At 35.2% G+C, this 22,327-nt stretch overlaps 1 protein-coding gene across 11 annotated transcripts in view; it reads left to right on the plus strand.

Annotated features, from left to right (window-relative positions):
* GOLGA4 (golgin A4) overlaps positions 1-22,327 on the plus strand; it is a 95,365-nt gene that overhangs the window by 13,841 nt on the left and 59,197 nt on the right. For 4 of the 11 annotated variants that reach the window (XM_036219907.1, XM_016123966.2, XM_016123965.2 and 1 more), the window contains exons 2-5: positions 1,011-1,100; positions 8,908-9,006; positions 12,737-12,802; positions 19,567-19,881. In XM_036219907.1, the coding sequence (XP_036075800.1) occupies positions 1,011-1,100; positions 8,908-9,006; positions 12,737-12,802; positions 19,567-19,881 (570 nt within the window). The remainder of the gene's footprint in view (positions 1-1,010; positions 1,101-8,907; positions 9,007-12,736; positions 12,803-19,566; positions 19,882-22,327) is intronic. The other 7 variants (XM_016123968.2, XM_016123967.2, XM_016123970.2 and 4 more) reach the window with 4 other exon arrangements.

Consider the following 22,327-nt stretch of genomic DNA (forward strand, 5'->3'; position numbering starts at 1 on the left):
TATGTAGAGCTGTGCAGACTACAAAAGGGTAAGGCATCAAAACTTATTTCTATGTGTGGATGAATTCAGACATACTTTGTTATGGGTGAGGGAGGGTCTTGAAGTTGGTGCTTTATACTTTTAGGACTGTTTTTAGCTTACCTCAAGTAGACCTTAAACTCCCAGTTTAAATTTTAGGCCCTTTTTCCGGAGGGTTTTTATTCTGAGGATTTTAGGAGTTAGGATGTCCTTCATAGCAGCAGTCCTTAACCTTTTTGGCGCCAGGGACTGGTGCTCCTGTAAGACTCTAATGCCTGATGATCTCAGATGGAGCTGGGCAGAGATGCTAGCGCTGGGGAGCAGCTGCAAATACAGAGGAAGCTTTGCTCTGTTACCAGCCACTCACCTCCTGCTTTGTGGCCTAGTTCCGAACAGGCTGTGCACAGATACCAGTCTCCAGCCCCAGGGTTTGGGGACCCCTGCTTCATAGGGCTAAATGGACTGGCATCTCAGTATCTAGTTGTAGCATGTAAGGTAGGCTCAAAGCTGGCCCTTTACTAGAGAGATGTTTACTAGAGAGATGTGCATTTCATAGTATTGAGTTTTAGAGCTAGAAGGCACCTTAAGTATCGAATTGACAACCTTATTTTTTGCTATGTACTTTTAACTTTTGAGTAATTTTGATGTACTGGAACGTTACAAAGATAGTACAGAGAATGTTCGTATATTCCTCACCTGGTTTCAGTTTTCCCTATTATCTTATTTTATGAACACACCTTATTTTATAGATGAAGACATATAACCCTCAAGAAGTTCATTTAGTTAAGATCATAGTTTTAGTTGGTGGAAGATTCAGACCCAGGAGGTAGCCTGGGACTGGATTATGTTTTGGTTATCCTTTTTTGTTTTTCATATATTTGCTCTTTTCTTTTGCTGGGCTCTTTGGTCATTGACTGAGAGAAGGACTACCCAGCACAGAGCGCACTAGTCGATATAGTCTTTCTAAGTCGTTCAATAATTTTTGACTCTAGGCTTCCTCCAACTCTTCAATGCCAACAAGAACCAGGAGCAGGACATCTTCATTTACAGAGCAACTTGACGAAGGTACACCCAATAGAGAGGTAAGTTTGAAATTTCTACTTTAGTAAGCCTTTCACAAGAAGCTTATTAGTCTAAAATGGAATGCTTCAGTTGATAACAAAATGGGAAGTTATTTTGACAGGTCAGATATTTAATTTTTATGCATTTATTAGTGACATAGTTGTCCTTTTTCCCTAAATGGTAGTTATGCTTTTATAAATTGTGTTTTCTTTGAGAATCTTAATTCGAGAGGACAATATACTCTGCCTTTAGTGTTTTAATTTTTCAGAATAATTCGAAAGCAATTTGTTCAGCATAACATCATATGGGGAAAAGTCCTGTAATTTCAAGCTAGTAATTGGCAACCGAAGTAACTTTACTTATTCCTGTGACTTGCAGCTGGCACCATAGCTCAGATTAGGGTTTTTCCAACTTTTTAAAAATCTTTCTGAGAAGTTTGACACACGTACAGAAAAGAAGGTAAAACAGAAATGCACAAATCAGTGAATTATTTCAAAGTGAATCCCCATCTAACTACCACCCAGGTCTAGACAAGGAACACTATCAGCACTATAGTGCCGCTTCACCCTGCTCTCCATCCCCAGAGATTACCATCCTCCTGACTTTTAGGTATTTGCATCCTTCCTTTTGTTTACAGTACCACTTAAATATGCTTTCTGTTGTAAACATGGAGGTTAAACTGGTTGTCTCCAGTTTTGGCTATTGTAAAATATGTTGCTGTGAACATTATTGTGCATTTCTTTGGTACACAGGTACTTGCATTTCTTTGGCTAGGTGCTTAAGAGTAGAATCACTAGGTCAAAGGGTATACATAATTTTAACATTTTAGAAGACAATGCCCATTATTTCTCAGAACAGTTGTAAAAACATTACCTCCCTGCCAGTTATCAGAGTTGCTGTTTGCTCTTCGTTCTTGTTAGTCTTTTTAATTTCAGCCATTCTGGTGGGTGTATAGTATTTTCTTATTGTAGTTTTAATTTGCATTTCTGTGATAACTGATAAGAGTGAACATTTTTCGTCTGTGTATTGGCCATATGATATCTTCTGTTGTGAAGTGCTCGTTTAAGTCTCTTGCTCATTTTTCTATTGGTTTGTCTTTTATTGATTTGTGGGAGTCCTTTTTTTAATATAGTGTGGATAATTTTTTATTGACTATATGCAGATATCTTTGTCCACTCCGTGGCTTGCTTTTTACTCTTAATGGTATCCTTTGATGAACAGAATATTTTATTTTATGGCTAGTATTTTTTGTTTCTTATTAAAGTATCTTTTCTGACCCATAGAATATTTTCCTGTGTTATCCTGTTTTACTTTTCACATTTGGATCTATGCTCCATTTATAAATGATTTTTTCTCAATATGGTGTGATGTGGGGATCAAGTTGCACCCCTCCCTCTAATGGTTTTCCAGTCGTCCCATTCTTTCCACACGGTTCTACCATGCTACCATTTTTCAGAAATTAAGTGTCTATATTTGAGCAGTTTTGTCTCTGCGCCCTCTCTTCTATTCTGTTTGCTTTGGTTGTGATCAGATTACCGCACTGTCTCAATAACTATAGTTTTATATTATATCTTGCCGTCAGTGAGCAGATCTTCCCCGTCTTAGTTAGCTTGTGCTGCTATAACAGAATTCCATAGATTGGGTGGCTTAAACACAGACATTTAGTTCTGGAGGCTGGGTAACCCGAGATCCCATTTGGTGCCTGGTGAGGGCCCTCTTCCTGATCTTCAGACAGCTGTCTTTTCATTATATCCTAGCATAGCCTTTTCTTGGTGCATGCCCCTAGGGAAGAGCTGGAAGGGTGGGCGGAGTATGGGAGCCAGCTTTCATGTCTCTCTTTTTTATAAGTGGCATAAATTCCATTATGAGAGCCCCATCTCATGACCCCATCTAACTCTACTTCCCAGAGGCTCCATCTCCAAATACCATCACATTAAAGGTTAGGACTTTGACATATCAATTTTGGGAGACAAACGTTCGGTCTACCTTTTTCTTCTTTGATGTCTTGGTTATTCTTATTCCTTTCCATAGAAATTTCATATACATTTTTGAATCAGATTTTTAAATCTCAAAATAAAAAACTCAAAACAAAACAAAACACAAACCATGACAACAAAACAAACCTACAGAGATTTTTATTGGAATGGCATTGACTATAGATTGGTTTGGAGAAGGTCTCAATATTACAAATCAAATCTTATAATCTTTTCAGTATTACAAGTAGTACAGTACTACTGAGCATTGTACACAAACATTTATAATGCTGTTATGTGGGATGGATTTCTAGGAGTGGGGTGGCTGGGTCATAGAGTATATGGAAATTTAGAAATTTGAAAGATGTTTCCAGATGGTCATGATGAAGATGACGTTAAAACAAAAAAATTTAAAACCTTTATTTAGTAGATGTTGATAGCAAAATAAATACTTTACAGTATAATTTTTACACTCAAAATTAATGTCGTATGTATTGTGTTCTTGGTGTATATATTTATATGATTTGACAAAGTTGTATAAAAGTATAAAATATATGCATACTTCCTTTGAGATCTTTTTCCTTGCATTATTTGCAATATTGCATTTCTTTAACGTTATGATTTTAAGTTGAGTATTATTAAACTTAGTTTATACATGTAACCAATTCGAATGAAATCTACAATACTGAGTATTACTATTTTTTGCAATCAATCTTAATGGCATCATTCCTATACTCAGTATATTCCTTGATATTATGGTAATATATTGGTTTACACACAATACAGTTGAAACCCTGAAAATAACTTGATTATTACTATTGCTTTTTAGAACAGATTTATCTAGGATGCTTTAAAACGTTTTAATTGAGTATATCTTATGAAGTAATCTTTTCTGAAAGGGATGGTTGGAGCATTCTTTACAATAGGCTAAGTAAGCTAAAGGTTGTAGTGCCTCCAGCTTCCTTATAAAGATGTAAAAAGTCATCCATATGATTGTAGGCATCAAAGGCAAAGGAGTAGATTGAATTTGCACTGACCGTCAGGTCTGCAGATTTCTGGCACTCTAGCACTACCTCTTTTTGCATGAATGACAGATCTGTCCAGTTGAACATAGTACTCTTTCCTGGTGATGCTTGGCATAGCCTCATTATCCTCAGCATAGAGCTTCCTTTCCTTTTTATTGCTTGATAAATCTTTTTGCTTCTCTAGAGATAGGTGCTTTGGAGAAATATAGAGTATAGGATCATGCGAAGGGCCCCTGTAAATTGAACTGTTTTTTAAATTTCATTTTCGGTTTTTTCATTGCTACTCTATAGAAATAAAATGGATTTTTGTAAATTGATCTTGTATTTTGCAACCTTGCTGAACTCATGTATTATTTCTAATAGTTATATAGTGGATTACTTAGTGTTTTCATGTCATCTGCAGATAGAGGTAGTTTTACATCTTCCTTTAATCCGGGTGCCTTTTCTTGCATAATTGTCCTTGCTAGAACCTCCAGTACAACGTTGAACAGAAGTGGTGGGAGCAGATATAATTGTCTGGTTTCTGATCTTAGGTTGGAAACATTCAATTTTTTTGTCATGAAGTGCCATGTGGCTGTGGGTGTTTAATAGATGTCCTGTATCATGTTGAGGAAGTTCTTGTCCATTCTTAGTTTGTTGAGTATTCTTATTATGAAGCAGTATTGAATTTTATCAGACATTTTCTTTGTGTCTGTTGAGATGGACGTGTGGCTTTGACCTTTATTCTGTTGATATGGTGTATTATATTAATTGGTTTTTGGATTTTATTTTTAAAATTTATTTATCTATTTTTTTGTTTTTAGATTTTAAACCAACCTTTCATTTCTGGGATAAATTCCACTTGTTCATGGTATATAATCTTATATTATGGATTTGATTTGATAGTATTTTATGAGGATTTTTGTGTCTGTATTATAAGAGATAATGTTCTTTAGCTTTCTCTTTTTGTGGTGTCTGGTTTTGATATTAGGAAAATATTGGCCTCATAAATGAGTTGGGAAGTATTCTCACTCTTATATTTTTTGAGAAGGGTATGTGAAGATTAGTATTAATTCTTTAAATGTTCAGTATAATTTACCAAGGAAGCTGTCTGATTCTGGGCTTTTCCTTGTGAGAAGCGTTTTGATTGCTAATTCAATCTCTTTAGTTGTTATAGCTCTATTGAGATTTTCTCATTCTTCTTAAGTCAGTTTTAGTAATTGTGTCTTTCTAGGAATTTTTGTGTCATTCAAGGTATACCATTTGTTGGCATACAGTTGTTCATAGTATTGCCTTATAATCCTTTTTATTTCTGTAAATGTAGTAGTAATTTACCCTCTTTCATTCCTGATATTAGTAATATGAATCTTCTCACTTATTTTCCCTGTCAGTCAAGCTAAAGATTTGTTGATCATTTTGAGGAACCAAGTTTTGGTTACACTTTACTGTTGAGTGTGCTGGATTGCGCATTCTCAGAATTGGAGTGGCAAGTTGACCTTTGATGACTTATCTCAAGTCTCAAGTGCTCTGGGACTTAGCAAAAATTCCTTGAGTCTGTATTGTTACTTTCCTGGTTTTCTGGCCTGATGTATGTTTTTGTCCATCCTTATATACCCTTGGTTTTTTTTTCAGTGATAATTAGGATTAGAGTAATTTAGTCACCTTGTCCTTTTTTACTGCCTTTTGTTTAAAGAGTTTTTGTGTAGTAGAAATATCCATACAGATAAAGTAAGGCCCTAAGTTGTGGTTTTGAATTGAATTTGATCAAAATGGTATACCCATAGTCTGTACTAGGTATTTCCTTACCTGCTACTGCTGAAAACAATTATATTCTTGTATCTTCTGCAGGGTTTATTATCAGGAGTACTTCTTAAGGTCTACACTGTTGCAAATAAAAATGGAATGAGTTTAATTGACTCAAAATAGTAAGTGTTACTACTAACAGCTGTATATAACAGTGTCTGGGAAGATAGAAACAGGAAATCCTCTCTTCAAGGCAGAGAGACTTGCAGACTTCGTAAGGTACAAAGGTTTTTAAGGTCCCTTCGCTAATAGGGGATATATTAATTCATAAGAGATACGTGAATTCATTACATACAGTGGATGCTAGTGGATGCCTTAGAGCAGGTCTTAGGACTTACTTTTCGAACTCTCTCATGAAGGCCTGGATGGGTTCTTTGATGCCAGAGATTTAGTGTTACAAGCTAGGGGCTAAAGTGGGGCTCCCAGCACCGGTGAAAAGAAGTTGAAAAAAGCTTTTGCTGACTGCTGCCTGGAGCTCTCTGTGGCCCATTAAAGAAGCTTTTGTCCCTAGGGAGGCTTCATGATCAAGAAATGAACCAAACCTCACATTGGCTTAGTGATTGAGTCTGAGATAACCCCTGTATTGCCATGGGGCGGGAAACCCGAAACTAGGACTGGATAAGGAAGGATGAGCACAGAAGGAAGGAGAAAGATAATACTGTCTCAAAATGAGGCTGTTCATAACAATTCTAAAGCAAATGCTAAGAAGGCAGCTAAAAAACAGGTATTAGAATATAAGTTTATTTCAAATAAAATTAAAATAATAGCGTTATCTGGAAACAACTTTAAAATATGTATCTTTAGTAAGATAAATGAAGTAATGATCTTAAGAACAGAAAATTGTAGAGAAGAAACAGGCCAAACCAAAACAAAATTAGACTAGATAAATATGAAAAAAAAAAAACAGATAGAAATGCTGGAGATGAAAAAAACTATATAAAATTGTAAATCAAAATGAAATTCAGACTGATCCCAGTTCAAGGGAAAAATAGGTAATTTGAAGAGAAGACTAAGTAATCCCTCGCAAAACACAGAGATTAAGAAAAAAAATATTATTTTGAGTAAGAAATATGGAGGATAGATTGAAAGCTTTCAGCACACATCTGATAGGAGTTTTTAGGTAGCTTCATGAACGTTTTAGAATCTTAAAACTTCGATCAGTGTTAGTTTAACTGATGGCTGCAGTGAGGGACCACACAGAAGAGGTGAATTAAATTCGTAGCAGATTTGGATTAGAATTTGAAAGAGATTGAGTTGAGACAAAAATGTTATTTACAATGTTTGAGAACTGATGCTGGTGAGACTTTCACAGACATAGAAGAAACTGACAAGGACAAGTGCAAAGAAAAATTTAGGCTTGAGGTAGCTGTCAGTGGAAACTAGTTTTGATAGCATTTGCTTTTCCGTGGGCTAGGGGCTAGAGTCTAAGTTGTTCGGCAGCTTCTTTTGAAATGTTTGGTCAATATTTCTGTAATGGGAATTAGCTTTTGTATTTTTCTCTTAAAATTTCAGACATACCCTTAATTAAGTGTGCAGTTTTAAGTTATTTCCTTGTGTGAGCAAAACTGACTTCATTTCAAAAATTAACTTTGGAAGCCTAAGAAGAATGAATTTGTATAGCTTTAACCTAAAATAACTTTATTCAAAACATGGTCTTAGTTCCCAAGCAAGATTTTCAGTAAGAGTGAAAAATTAGATAGAAGAATTCCTTAGAGGCAAGAAGGCAACTGGTATATTTTAGTACACTACTAATAGTAAATTTTAAGACTTAGTATAAAGTCAAATCTTGAATCCTACCCAAGGAGTACCAGTTATTAACATAACAACAGCGGACTTAAAAAATGTCCTGTCTGTAGGATGATCTGTAATGTAGGACTAGATGAAGAGTTAGTGAAGGCTCTAGTTAGGATACATAACTCTATAGTACTGAGACAAAAAAGGTTACGTTCTTAAGCTTTTCAAATGTTTATTTTCTGATATGTTTTTAGTTATATAATAACATGCATTGACTGCTAAGGTAATGTTTCAAAAGATCTGTTTTTTAAAGTTTTTATTTTGAGATAATCATAGAGTCACAGCAAATTACAAAAATTTTTTTTTTAGGGAAGCCCTACGTACCCTTACCCAGTTTCTCTCAAATGTACCATCTTGTAACACTATAATACACTATCAAAACAAGGAAATTGACATTGGTAAACTGTGTCCAGCACAGAACTTATTCGGATTTCACCAGTTTTATATGTACTCATTGTGTGTGTGTGTGTGGGGGGGGGGTTGGGTGGGAGGGGTTGGTTCTGTGTAGTTGATCATGTATATATTTGTGAAATCTCCACCATCAAAAAAAAGTTCATTTTAATTATAACCTCTTATATATCTAATTCATGATTGTTAATTTTTTTAGTGTCTGGTGACAGTTTCTGAAAGAAAACTGGAGCACAGAAGAGAATAAAAAAACTAGTTTAATAGAATTTATCCTTAAAATAAAAATTCCAGTTTCAAAAGTTTCTTATGTATACATTGGAGAAAACTATTCTTGTATATAAGTACAAATAAGTGATTAAAATTTTATATATTTACCCTCAAATTTCCATGCTATCTTTTTGAATGTATAAAAATGAATGCCGCAATATTTATGCTATACTAAGGCTTGGTGTTCTCTACCATGTTTTGTTCTTAGCAATAATCGCGCCTCGGATAACTCATTGACTACAATACTGCCACCGCGCAAAGCCTGTATTGTTCTTACTGATGCAGACAGACCAGATTGCCAGACGCGCTGTGTGCTGTGGCCTGTAGCATATATCATTTATACACCAATGAGCAAGTCGTTTAAAGTTGGGCTTTGAGAATCTAAGCCCCTCAACTCATCTCCATTCCTGATCTTTCCCAGCAACATATTATTCGGGGGGTGGAATGAAGGTGGTGGTGGTGGTGGTACAAGGCCATTATGGTGTTGTGCATGCATGTGGTTGCAACATGCCCTTATGATTTGTTTTTCATCATTTGTTTTATTTTTATACCTCTGCTTGTTACACTGAATGAGACAGCTACTAGCCGGGATGATAGCAGAGCCCGCTTTTCTCTCTGAATATACTATCTTTGCTTTGGATTCCTCCAAACAGCCTAAAACACAGACTGACAGTGTGGTGAGTCCTTCCACCGCTTTCTGCATTCCCTTTGTGGGGAAGCAAAGTAATTTGGTAATTCTAGAAGCAGATCTTATGTCGCTTGTCACTTACCATCTCTCACAGCATCTTCAGTGCCCTGTTGCTAACCCTGCTCTAAAAAATCAAGAGTAAAATGCTAAATTCTGATGGCTGGTGTGTTTTCTGGTAGCTTTTAACAGCAACAAAATAACACCGTTTTCATTAATGTATTGAAGACTGCCTTCACTTGTCTAAACTCTTAAGTTTTCTCCTAGGGGAATGTTTGCTCTTTGACTAAAAAAAGGTATGCATTACTAGAAATCTCTGTTCTATTGGTAGGTGACCGAGAATTTTTTGAGATGCGACTCATATTTTTAGGAAAAAATGCATCGTATGTAAATCCATAGTTAAATAACTCAAAGTAGGTAGATGGATTCTACTGTAATAAGTAATAGCATCTTATTTGGGAGAGTACCAGTTTTTGTATTAAACAGCCAAAAGGAAATAATCATCATATTATTTTTCAACTGACTGAATTCATACATTTTGAATCTTGTATATAATTTCACTTTGGAAAACTGGTCTTTTTTCCTAAAGTATCTAAGTACTTAATTTAACAAATTAAAACTTAGAGATGTTTGATTGTCCAATCAAGATAGCTTTTTGGTGATAGACTGGACACTGGACTGGGACAGAGGTGTTTTTATTGGTTTAACTTACTAAGTAGCTAGTGATGAAATTAGAACATTCCTGTGTTCAATCCGTGCCGCCAGTAAGCACTTGGTTTGTATATGGCCAGTGGCGATCCTAAATTACATTCTAAACTTGGTTTTAGAAAAAAAAGCAACTCAGAGTTCTAGTGATGCCTTAGCTTGGCTCTCAGGAGAAGTGTTCCTTGATTCTGCTTACCAGTAACACCTCACTATTTTCAAAACTGGTTTGAGAGGGAGATAGGAGTCCTAGTTAAAGATAACTTACCAATTTTCTTAAAAACATAAAACGATATTGCTTTACACTTCATGTAGTAGTAATAGAGACTTAAAGAAGAGGAGCTTTTCCTAGGCCCACTTCTGTAAGTACATATAGGTAATTTGTATTGAGTCCTGTCTTATTGTGAAAAATGCTAGTAATTTTTAAATGGAGGCTTTGGAACTATTTTAAAGTAATTTAAGTAGACTAAAAATCTTCATTATATTTTTTAAATTTAGTTTTGTTCAGATGAAAACTTATTTTTCTCACATGATAAAGAGAACCCAGAGCATAACCTATAGTAAAATAAAAATGTAGTGTGAGGGTCTAAATCATTATAAGTTCACCAACTGCTAACTTTTCCTCAATTAAGTTTTTTTGAAAAATGCATCGTTTTACCCCAAATTCTAAAAATTTCTGTATCCCGCATGTTCAGCCATCAATAAATAGTTGTTAAAAGATCAAACAAAACATAATTGAAGATAAATTTGGCAGGGAACCAGTATGTGCTTTTAAATTAAATGCACTTTAAAGAGTTTTCCTGCTGTCTAAGAACTGCTTTCAGGAGAAAGTATTGGTGACTGTTGAGTATTGACATGTATTGAGCTTGAGCTAATTCTTTAGGCTTCTGTCTGAAAAGGTCTTCAGAAAATCTCCTTACAGTGACAGAATTAACTGCATATGGATTTAAACAAGCATTTACTGAGCCTCTGCTACAGTCATCAAAATGTTAGGTTCTGGGAACCAAGATGAAAATGCAAGGTTTCTGCCCTCCCAGAGTTTGTAAGTTAATACAGAGACAAAGATATCAACATATACTTACAGTAAAAGGAATTAAGGTTTCATAGAAGAAAATACAGGTATAAGGAATGTGTTATCCCTTCAGGCAAGTCATAAGAAGCTTCACAAAAGAAGAGGCATTTGAAAGTTGAAAGATGAGCAAGAGTTTGTTGGGCAGAAATGGAGAAGTCATTACAAGTAATGACAAAATCTGTAATTTTGCTTCTAGAGATTCCTGATTTAAATTTACAGGGTGACATAGACCAATACTTCCCTTAGCTGTCCTGCATCTATTCGGCATAACATATAAATTGAGATATATATGCAAGGAGAGGAAGTTTTTAAATGTTAGGCTGTATTTGATTAGATGATATTTCAAATTGTGGAATAGCTTTTTGTACAGACTACAATCACGTGTGAAGTAATTTATTAGAATATGAACTCTTTCCACTCTTCCTCCTATGGAGCCCTTTCTTTTCTCCATAATTTAATGATTACTTTTCAGTGTACTGACGAGTTGAGATACTCTATAAAATGTTTTTTCACTTTATAGTGTGCATATGCCATGTATACAACTTCTAATTCTTTAAAATGGCAGAGAACAGGAAGTTCCCCCAACCTTTCTCCCCTATGTAAGTTTAAGAAAATTTCTTGGACTGATAAAATTTGATAATTTTATATTACAGGGAGAATGTATTTAAATTTTTATTAGGGAAAAATTCAAACACATTACAAAAGTGGAAATAGTAATAATAGGGGTATAAGAATTCTCCCCTCCCCCCCCCCGCTATCCATTACTGAGTGTCAGCAATGAATTAACTCATGGCCATCTTATCACCATCCCTTTACACTTCTCTAACCGTGCCACCACCCTCCCCTTGCATGCAGCTGCCTCCACCCTCAACCCCTGTTGCATTATTTGAAGCAAAATTTCAGAAATTTTATCTCAATATTTTGGCAGACATTTCTGAAAGATAAATATATAACCATAATACATTTACCATACCTAAAAATTAATAATATCTTAGTATCATATACCTAATGAGAGTTCAGAAATTTGAGAGCACTTTTTTGCAAAGCTGAGTGCCTTCTCCACAATTTTTTTTTTTTTTTTTTTTTTTTAAGTAAGATCAGGTCTTTGACTTTCCTTGGTCAGCTGTAGAGTTGTAGGGGAAATGTACTATTTTAAGACCAAGTTATTGAAACATAGTGGCTAGTATTTGGTCTAATGCTTTTGTTTAAAATATGGAAGTTATTTTATCATGAGCTACTTCTGAAGCTCTAATTTTAGTTAAGACAGTGTATTATGAATGCATTATAGAATTTTACATCTCAAATAAGCTCATCCATTATCACAGAACCTAGGCCAGTCTGATGTAATCATTAGAATGTTGCTTAACTTGGAGCATTTATCATGCCAACAGAACAAAACAAAAAACTTTCACATGTAGAAGAAGATACTTTTAATTCTAAGTTCTTCTGAAAGTTATCATAACAATGTCACTTATACTGCTGGCTTCAAATGAATAAAGCATTTCTGTTATTACTAAGATATTTTTATAGTTTAGGCCAAATAACTTCAATTTGAGTATTCTTTTATTGTAGGGAACAGCTAACATATTTTTCTGAATAGTTTTCTATCTCAATGAGTTTTGCTAATTAAATCCCTGATATTAATTTTGTTGTGGTGGGAAGAATCTGGGGACATTATAGTAGGGAGAGGTATGTGATTAGCCTGAAATAAACTTTGCTGCAAACTAATCTTTGCTATTTAGTTACATATATTACAGCAAAATAAATTCTCTAAAATACTTACCAGACTTGTTTTGCCTTGCATGAAAACATTCTAATAAATGAGCAATTACTAATTTTGTTTAATAGATAAATGTACCTCAGGTCTTGGTACTTGACCTTTGTTCTTAACAGTTTTATAACTAGTTTTTTGTTCCTTTTCTTTACAATGTTTTTTTCTTTTTCTTAGAATGCATCTATCCAAGCCACAAAATCTCCCGACAGTGTTAATGGAAGTGAACCAATGACTCCTCAGGTGTGTTATTTAATTTTAAAAAGAGCAAGACATTTTAGTGTTGGTCAGTCTATATTATTAGCATTTGACTTTACATTGAAACTGTTGTCCAAACATTTGGAACAATATGCATGGCAAATCCAGGTTTGGTGGTGGTTTCTTGGTAAAGTTTTAAATGAAAGTGGTTTTTATATATACATCAGTCATGTAAGATTCCATGATTATTCATTTAAAGAATTATTGGCAATAAAGAGAAAACTTTTGGAAAACAAGGAATCTGACTTTATAGTTGTAAAAAAAATAGAAGAAATATTGAAGGACACATTGAGTGTGAGTTACATAATCTGGAAGAGGGATATAAAGGAAATAGGATTTCTTTTAAAGTTTGCTTTCAAATGCACTAAAGCAAAGTAGTTTACTACTAGGGAATTTAGGTTATCTTTGATTTTAAAATTATTTGGAGATTGGGGTTAAGTGACATTCTGTTGACTTCTTCCAAAAAAGAAAAAAATCATTAAAAATACTGTAATGATAGCAGTGACTGAAATGAACATTTGTTTACTTTGGCTTTCGTAATGATTATTCTCATTAACCTGGCTTTCTCAGTGATTTCTAATGTGGGGCAATACCATTTCTAATTCTGTGAACCTGGAGCATGAATGTAGACAGCTTATGAGCTAAGTAATTTATAAACTAAATTATGTAAACTGAACACTCTAAAGTATTGTCTAGCAGATGTATACATTACAGCTCCCCAAACTCCATGCAAAGATGACCTATGAGCTGAGATCCCTGTTTCTTTCAGGGAGCCCGTCAGTCTCTGGTCATAGTTTGGGTCCCTGGGCCTGTTGATTCTGGCTTTGAGCAGCATCCCCAATTAATTCCAAGTCCTCTACAAATACGTCATTTTCTATAAATGCCATGAGGTAAGCGTAAAATATTGAGAAGCACCAGTGTAAATAATACTGGACAGATCCAGTGATCTTTAAGGAATATTGTTAAAGAATGTTATTTAGGATGCTTATTTTCTTCTTTTATATAAGAACCCATAAAGACTAAATACAGTTATGAATACAAAAGCTAGAATGAACAATAGCCAACTTTATAACAAATTCAGGAGAGATTTAAGTTTTAATTAAGGTGAATAATGAACATGGGTGATATTCAGGAATTCAGCTCACTAAAGGCTTTGAACTTTCTTTAAAAAAAAAGCAACAGATATTTCCCTAAAAAATAAGGTAATATTTACTGATTGTTTGCTGTGTATCAGGTATTGTTAAGCATTTTATATATATGATCTCATTTAATTCTCATAACAAGACAGTAGTTTTGGCGCACAATATATGATTGTGGCAGGGACGTCATTAAAAGATTACTTACTGTTCTTATTTAAGAAGGCAGAAAAGTATATATCTATTCTAGAAAATTTTCTGTTAAATACAGTTACTTTTAAGTTGCTTAATGCAGTTCATAATATTCAGCTATTCAAAGCGATTCTTCATCTCTAAAAGAATGTAGAGAGCTGACCTTTTACTTCAAACAGACTTAAAAACTCAGATATTTGAAAATAGTATATGCCACCACATAGTAGAGAAAAATGTTTTTCAAAGCGGTAGGTAATACTTGAGCATTTATCTTTATCTGAGAAGCTGTAAAATAGTTTTATTAAATCATACTGTTAGTATTTTAGCAACTTAGGAGGAATCTGTGATCTAGTATTACTCTTATTGTATTGAAGAGTATCAGACATGAAATCTTAAATTATTTGCCCAAGGACCAGTGGCTAGTTACTGATATTTTTGTGCATCATCATAGATACAAAACATCACTCTATCTGGTAGTTTTTTTGCCATGTGTGGCTTCATTTGAATTAATATGTTATTAAAGCAAAATGAAGACTGAATTTGTTAAATTCAGTAGAGCAAAACAGATTTACATGATTGTTCTCTTAAGCTATTTTTAAGTATGAAGAAAATTCTGGTTTTGAAAATCATTTTATGAATTTTTAAGTTTAAATTGTAGTATTAAAGTTGAATTTTGAAACTTTTGTTTCTTTTTTGAATATTGCTTTTTTCTTTTACTTTCAACAGTTTATTATGAAAATTTCCTAACATACAGAAAATTTGAAACTTCAAAGTGAACAGCTGTATACTTATCACCGAGATCCTATCATTGATACTTTCTTATATTTGCTTAATCACAGATCTGTCCATCTATACATTCCTCTACTTGTCTCTTAATTCTTCTTACTTTTTTAAGAGGTGGAATTCTTTTAATTTATTAATTAAATTTAAGTATAGTTAGTATACAGTATTTTGTTAGTCTCAGGTATAAAATGTAGTGATTCAACATTTACATATTTACAATGCGATCACAGTAAGTCTAGTACTCATCTGTTGTTGTGAAAATTTATCACAATATTATTTTTTTTAGCAAAAGAAAATAACCAAATTTAATACATACATATGCATGGAGGCCCACATACATGAGAGAGAGAGATCCCACAAACGAGAGGTTCAGAGATAGAAAGAAAGGGAACAAAGGTATATAAGACATCCTGAGCTAGGGATGAGGTAAGGTGCTTTGAGGGCTTCAAGGGGTCATGGCAGGATGATAGGAAAAGCTGATGCTTACTTGGTAGATGAAAGTTTGTCCTGTCCTATCTGGATAGGTCAAAAGGGATGATAATTCTTATTATGGGCAAAGCCCCTGATTCAAGTTTTTCTAGGTAGTTCAGGGAGGGGCAAAAATTTCTTTTGAGCCTGTGGCTAAAGCTTTTTTTAGCTCAAAAGAACCTGCATACCACAGAGGCACATCTTGGGATGACTCATTCTGAGCATCCACAGTTCCCTGCTCTGAAAGTTCCCTGGAAGTTTCACATTTCAAAAGTTGGGTTGGTAGATTGTTCTGTAATTCATTAAACCAGTCACAGTCTTGAGTTCAGTTCAGTCAAATAGCTGTATACAATATTATTGACGATGTTTTCCATCACCTTTTTTACCCATCACCTTACCTTTCCCCACCCCACCCCCACCCTTCAGTCTGATGACAGTCCGATAGGGGCAGATGCGTAGGTAAGAGATTTGAGGCAAGAACAGAAGGCCGCCGCAGATGTTCAGCTGATAGAGGATAAAGATCTGAATAAATAAGAACACTTGTTTGGGAAATAAAAAGGAGGGATTGAAAACGAGGTAAAATGGGGGACAGAGGAAGAAGTTAAAAGGAACTCTTATGTGTTCCTTTATTTTTACTTACACATTTCTCCTCTTTAACCCTCATCAGTTTTTTTTTTTTAAGTGAATTATAAATCAGTAAATATCTTTGGTACTAGAAACCTGACAACAGTTGATATCAGTGAGAGTTTAGTTTTTCACTCCCAGAGGGTTTGGAGGTAAACAGTCACTAAAGACCCTTCTCCCTTTAGCTTCTTGTCCCCTGACTCCCCTTACTTTTCCCGTCCTTACCATTTCCTTTCATCTTCATAATCACAAGTTGGCTTCCAGGAATTGCATCTCCATTCTAGACAGGAAGGAAAACTGAAGACAAGAAGAAAAGGCATATTCCTTTTTATCAGGAAAATGATATCTCTCCTAGAAGATTCCATCCTGCAGATTTCCACTTATAGTATAGTGCGCATTATTGGCTGAACTGTACCTGGCCTATCCTTAGTTGAAACAGTCTGAGAAAAGCTAATTAAAAAACGCTTTAATTGAAATGTAATGTATGTCTGATTATAATACACAAATAGAGAAAAGTATGATGTAGTTATTATACAATTTCTGAATTTTCACAAACCAAATATGCTTTTATAACCAGCACCCAAAATCAAGAAACAAATTGCCAGTACCCCAGAAGCCCTGTACTCCCTTCTACTCCCTCTTCTCACCCTTAAGGGTAATGACTATCCTGACTTTTAACACTATAGGTTAATTTTGCCTGTTTTTGAAATATATGTAAATGGAATCAAAAGTAGGCACTCTTTTGTGTCTGGCTTCTTTAGCTCAATAGTTTGTGAAATTCCTTATATTCTAGCATGGGATTGTAAAGCATACATTTTCATTGCTGTCTAGTATTCCATTGGTGAATAGACAGACTCCAGTTTATCCACTATTGATATGAATCAACAGTAGTTTTTAGTTAAGGACTATTTTGAATAATGCTGCAATTAACTTTCTAGTTCATATCTTTTGTTGAACATATTTACACATTTGTGTTGGGCATATACTTACAGTGAAATTGCTGGTTCAGAAAGTGTACATGTATTTCGTTTTAGTAAATACTAAAGAATAGATTTTTAAAGTGGATTGCTCACATCTTTACTGATACTTGGTATTTTCTGTAGTTTTAATTTTAGTCATTCTGGTTGATGAGCAGTAGTATCTCATTATGGCTTTAATTTGTATTTGGGAAGGTGAGTGTTTTTACCTGGGCATATTGGTACCCTGAATAAAACAGGTCTGGTGGAAAAGCAGAAGTGAAGATTGGCTATCAGGTAATAGCCAGTATTTGTTATTTACCTTAAGCCAGTCATGGTTCTAAGTACTTTACATGTATTACTTTATTCTCACAGCCACCCAGGAGTTGAGTACTATTGTTTTCTCCATTTTACAAATGAAGAAACAGAGGCAAGAGAGGTTAAGTAACTTGCCCAATGTCATATTGCCAGTAAAAGGTAGAACTAAGACTTAAGCCTAAGAAGTCTGGCTTTTAACTTGTGCTCTTGGGTACTGTATCATATAACCAGAAGAATCTGCCAAATAAGCTTGTGTATGACGTTCTCATTAGTAAGTTTGTCTTTTATTTTAACTTCTTTCTCAATGATAATTACTAACATCTATTGAGTATTTGCTACATTTTATGCATTTGGCATGTATTAACTTATTCAGTCCTTGTGATACTCATGAGTATTATTATCAATGTTATAATTTTTATTATTCCCATTTTCTAGAAGGGGAAACACAACTAGTGAGGATAAGTAACATAGTGGTGAAGACAGGATTTGAACTTAGACGGCCTTACTGGACAGCCCATGGGCCGAATCGCTACACTCAAACATGTTACTCCCAACCATAATAGATGTGGCAATTACTAAGTTTGTCAACTTCTGCAAATACATGTCTTTGATATTGTTCATTAGCTTCTTACTGACCCTTAAATATCATCTACTTCTAGTGTTATTCAAACTTGCTTCACCTGTTTGACCTAGGGCGATACACAAGATTAGATGAACTGAAAAGAGCTTTTTGCTTGGGTCGGGAGTAGCTGGTAATGGAATATCACTAAAGCAGTTCTTAAAGTTTTTGAACGTGAGGGTCTCTTCTTTCCCTTAAGACTTTCTCCATCTCACCAATATAAAGTTAAACCTTACACATTATTAAAAAAAAATTAGGAAGTACAAGAAAGTATACAAATAAAAATCACCTAAAATCTCACCATTCAGAACCACTCATTGCTAACTTTCCGTGTTTGTCTTTAATGACCTGATTCTAAGGGTGTTTATGTAAACATACATATAAATTAAAAAGTATGTGTAATTACTTTAAATCAAAATGAGTTAATGTACATGTTGTTTTATAACTTAAGTTTTTCCATTTAATAGTACCTCTTGAACCTCCTTCCATATATTGTAATTTATATAACGTATCCTCCAGTGGTGAATATTTGGGTTGTTTCCAGTTTTTATTGTTATAAACAACATGTACAAATCCTTGTGCCTGTGAAGGGGTGGGGCACATTATCCCTTCTCACTTCCACCTTGCCAGATACTCTTATTAATCTCTAAAATCCACGAGCGAAGTATTCCTGGTTTGATTTTCACATTGTATACCAAAGAGAATCCTTATGTTTTCCTGTAATCTTTGCCTATGTATGACTTTGATCTCCCCTGAGCGTTTTATTCTTGGCATCGTTGAGATCTTGTAGTGACCTTGCTGCACTCATGAGAGTGAGTTTCTAGGAAACACTCCCTGTTTAATACTGATACTGTCACCTTAACAAAATAATGCCACTCACAAGTTTGTTGAATTATGTTATATTGCTTTTCATTGTTTTTATTCAAATTAATGTGTTATTCAAATTAAGAGAGTAGCTCTTGCTTTTCACTGTTTCTAACATCAGACTTACTGATCTGAGCAGAGGAACTCTAGCTCAGACTTTTCAACTGCCCTGCATGGTTTTTAATGCTTATTTCTATTCCCAGTAGACAAAATAGGAAGTAGAGCAGAGTTGGATGTCACAAGGCAACCCTGGCCGCCATTCTCTTATTAAACAAAATGGACTCGCTACACATTGCCGTCCCCCTGCCCTCCACATACCCCTCTTTTGTTGAAAGGAATGATCAGGAGTCAATGCTTCCATAAAGAATCCAGATAAAGTCTACTTGATTTCAGCCACAAATCAAGTATATACCCCATTTTAGACGCTGGCTATGTACCGATGATACAGATGGTCACTGCCTCCCCAAATCTTACTGTTTAGTGGACAGATTCTTACAGCACACCTGCGAGGTCAGCTGGGAAAGTATGACTTCCTTCTTTTTTATAGATGTGAAACTGAAAGGAAGTGACTTAGTGGAGGTCATTCCACTGCTCGGTGACAGACCTGGGACCCACACCCCAGTCCTCTGATTCCAGGTCCAGCACTTTTTTCAGAAATAACCAGGTGTCTCTTGTTGGAATATTAGTTGAATTTGTTAGAGCGTTTAATAGATTAAGGCTGGTGATAGGGAATAATAGAAGTCTAAACGTGTATTTTAACCCACATGTTCTGTTGGGTTTCGGTTACAGTCAGGTGACACGCAGTCTTTTGCACAGAAGCTCCAGCTCCGGGTGCCTTCCTTGGAGTCTTTGTTTCGAAGTCCAATAAAGGAATCTCTATTCCGATCTTCTTCTAAAGAGTCTTTGGTACGAACATCTTCCAGAGAGTCCCTGACTACGCTTGACCTGGACTTTTCTGCTGCCACCTTTGATCCACCGTCTGATATGGAGAGTGAGGCCGAAGACTCACTAGGGAATTTAGACAGCCTCAACAAAGAACAGTTGATTCAGTGGCTGCGAAGAATGGAACGAAGGTTGAATAACTACAAAGGAAAATATTCTGAGGTAGGAGCAATGGCATTTCTGCCTGAACAAAAATTTCTTTTCCTGGTTCTCTAATTCATATTACTACATGGCTTTTACTCCTGTGGATGGCCAAACTGTCGATTTGCTTAACCAGATATGCTGGTAACTCATGGTAGGTAATCTGTGGTAGTATCTGGTTAAAGACTTTTAGCAGTACAGAGGTCCTTTGGTGAGACTCTTAGTAAAATTTTGGAGATTGTTGTTTGTAACCTTCTGGTTGTCACATTCTGTGCCGCTCTGTTTGGACGTCCAGTGCAGAGCTCGTCGTCTTTCCTTCTCACATACCCACCCCGTCATCCTTTAAGTGCTGTGGTTCCATCGTGACCCCTTGTGCCAAACAGATTCCCATATTTACTGACCCCAATTATGTTTTAAGTAGTCTGCTTTTCTGGCACATTATTGTACCTACATTTAAACTTTACCTGAAGGAGTCTTTTAACTGCTGACCCCCTGGGCGATGATGCTCTCCATTTGGTCTAAGAGAGGAAGGAAGTGTAGTAGGCTCCTTCTCTCTTTTTAGTACTTTAGGAACATAGTACCTACCCTTTGGGCTTAATTGTATTGGTTTGCCTCTGGATCCTGTGTAGTCAAAACAATTCTTCCTAAGGAAAACCTTTCCGGGAGCAAGTTGCCCATGGCTTTTTTTTTTTGTAAACAATGCCTAACTTTGTATTGTCTTAACAGTTTGTAAATCAGTATTGTAGTAAATTTTAATGAATGAATAGTAAATTCAAGGTTAGCCTATAAAGTTAGCCAAAACTTCTATTTCCATGTATAGCTGCAATATGGGTAGTTTACCCTGCAGCTAAAAAGAACAAACAACCCCTAGATGAAATATATAGACTATCTTTTAAAAACTATAAAGTACTGACAAAATAGGAAGGTATTATTAGGCTAAAATTTATTGGCTGTCTGGAACCCAGAGATGTAAACAGTGCATTAGAGCCCTGTATCTCATGAGGCACTGTGGAATCAGGCAGCCTTTTTCCTTACAATTTATTTAGTGTTTAATTTTTTTATTTCTATCAAAGTAAATAATGGTCTTGATTTTTGTTTGTTAAGACTTGTTATTTTCACTAACCCATGGCCTTTAAGTTTAAAGCTGGGGCAACAGTATAATTAGTATTTAAGTGTGCAAGACACTATGCATTTTGTATTTATGGTGCCATTTAGTTTTTCATCATCTCTGTGAAGTAGATCTTAATTAGCTCTGTTTTGTGGACTAGGGATTAGAGATTAATAGACTTAATTATAGAGATTAGGTAACTTTCCTAAGGTCACATACATAGTAGTTGACAGAGTCTGGATTTGATTCTAGGTCTTCTTGGTTGTTTCTACTCCTCTGTGCTACCTTAGGTAGAGTTATGCAGCTAATTAGGGATGAAAAGAGCCCATAGTCTTTCTTTACTTTTTCTCACCAATCTGGTCTTAAGATAATAGAATGGGCCTTAAGCAGAATTTTGTCTTTTCTATTTTTAATATCTGTTGCCAACTCACCTTCCAGTGCTGCCTGCCTCTTTACTCAAGATATCAGTAGAGGCATTTGCGGGGCACACAGCAGCCTTTCAAGGAAGATAGCAAGGCTCAGAACAGGGGAGTGCTTGCTCCTAAAGCTGCAGCCTGTCTCTTCAGACACCACTAGCTTTTCTAAATTAGGGGCCAAATAATTCATGGGAGCCATGTGCTGAGCCTTCAGATGAGTGATGCTTTATCATTTACAGATTTTAAAAGATTTGCTAATTCATAATTTCATCGAGTTGTGCTAGAATGTTAAAATATCCTGTTTAGGTTAAGTCATCAAACATTTCTCTAGGACCTAAATTACCAGTTTTTATCTGTTGGTTGTGAGTTCTTTTCCTCAGATTTTTACACAGCCAGTCACAGATCCTATAACCGGAAGGAACTTTTAGAGAGCAGTTACATGGTCTCTTATACCCCAAGGAAAAAGTTACCTTGAAGTTTGTTAAATCACATATGCTGTCTTCCTATACTCCCTCCCCCAATTCCCATTCAGTCAGATGGGGTGGAGCCCAAGGATTTCTGTTTCTAGTGAGCTCCCTCCTAGGTGATGCTGTTGCTGATGGCACTGGTCTGTGACTAAAGTTTGAGTAATCGCCTGTTATTAGGCAAGTTAACTCTAATCCCCACCTGTGAATTAGGTACTGAAATTTAAATAGACATGTTTCTAAGGTAAAGTCAAATAGAGAGTTAATATACATTCAAGTTCTCCTTTTATTTTTTAGAAATATCTTTCCTGTGTTATTTAATTTTGACTGTATGTGCATCTAATTAGGTTGAATTGTCTGTGAAAGGATTCTTTTGATTTATTTTTTGACTTTTATGACAAGATGTTTTAGCAGAGTTCAGAATAATTGCATTTATCTAGGAATGACTAATGTTATTGGTGACTTTTTCTTCATTTTAG

Source organism: Rousettus aegyptiacus, unplaced genomic scaffold, assembly GCF_014176215.1.
Source record: "Rousettus aegyptiacus isolate mRouAeg1 unplaced genomic scaffold, mRouAeg1.p scaffold_m13_p_4, whole genome shotgun sequence".
In the NCBI taxonomy this organism is placed as follows: Eukaryota; Metazoa; Chordata; class Mammalia; order Chiroptera; family Pteropodidae; genus Rousettus; species Rousettus aegyptiacus.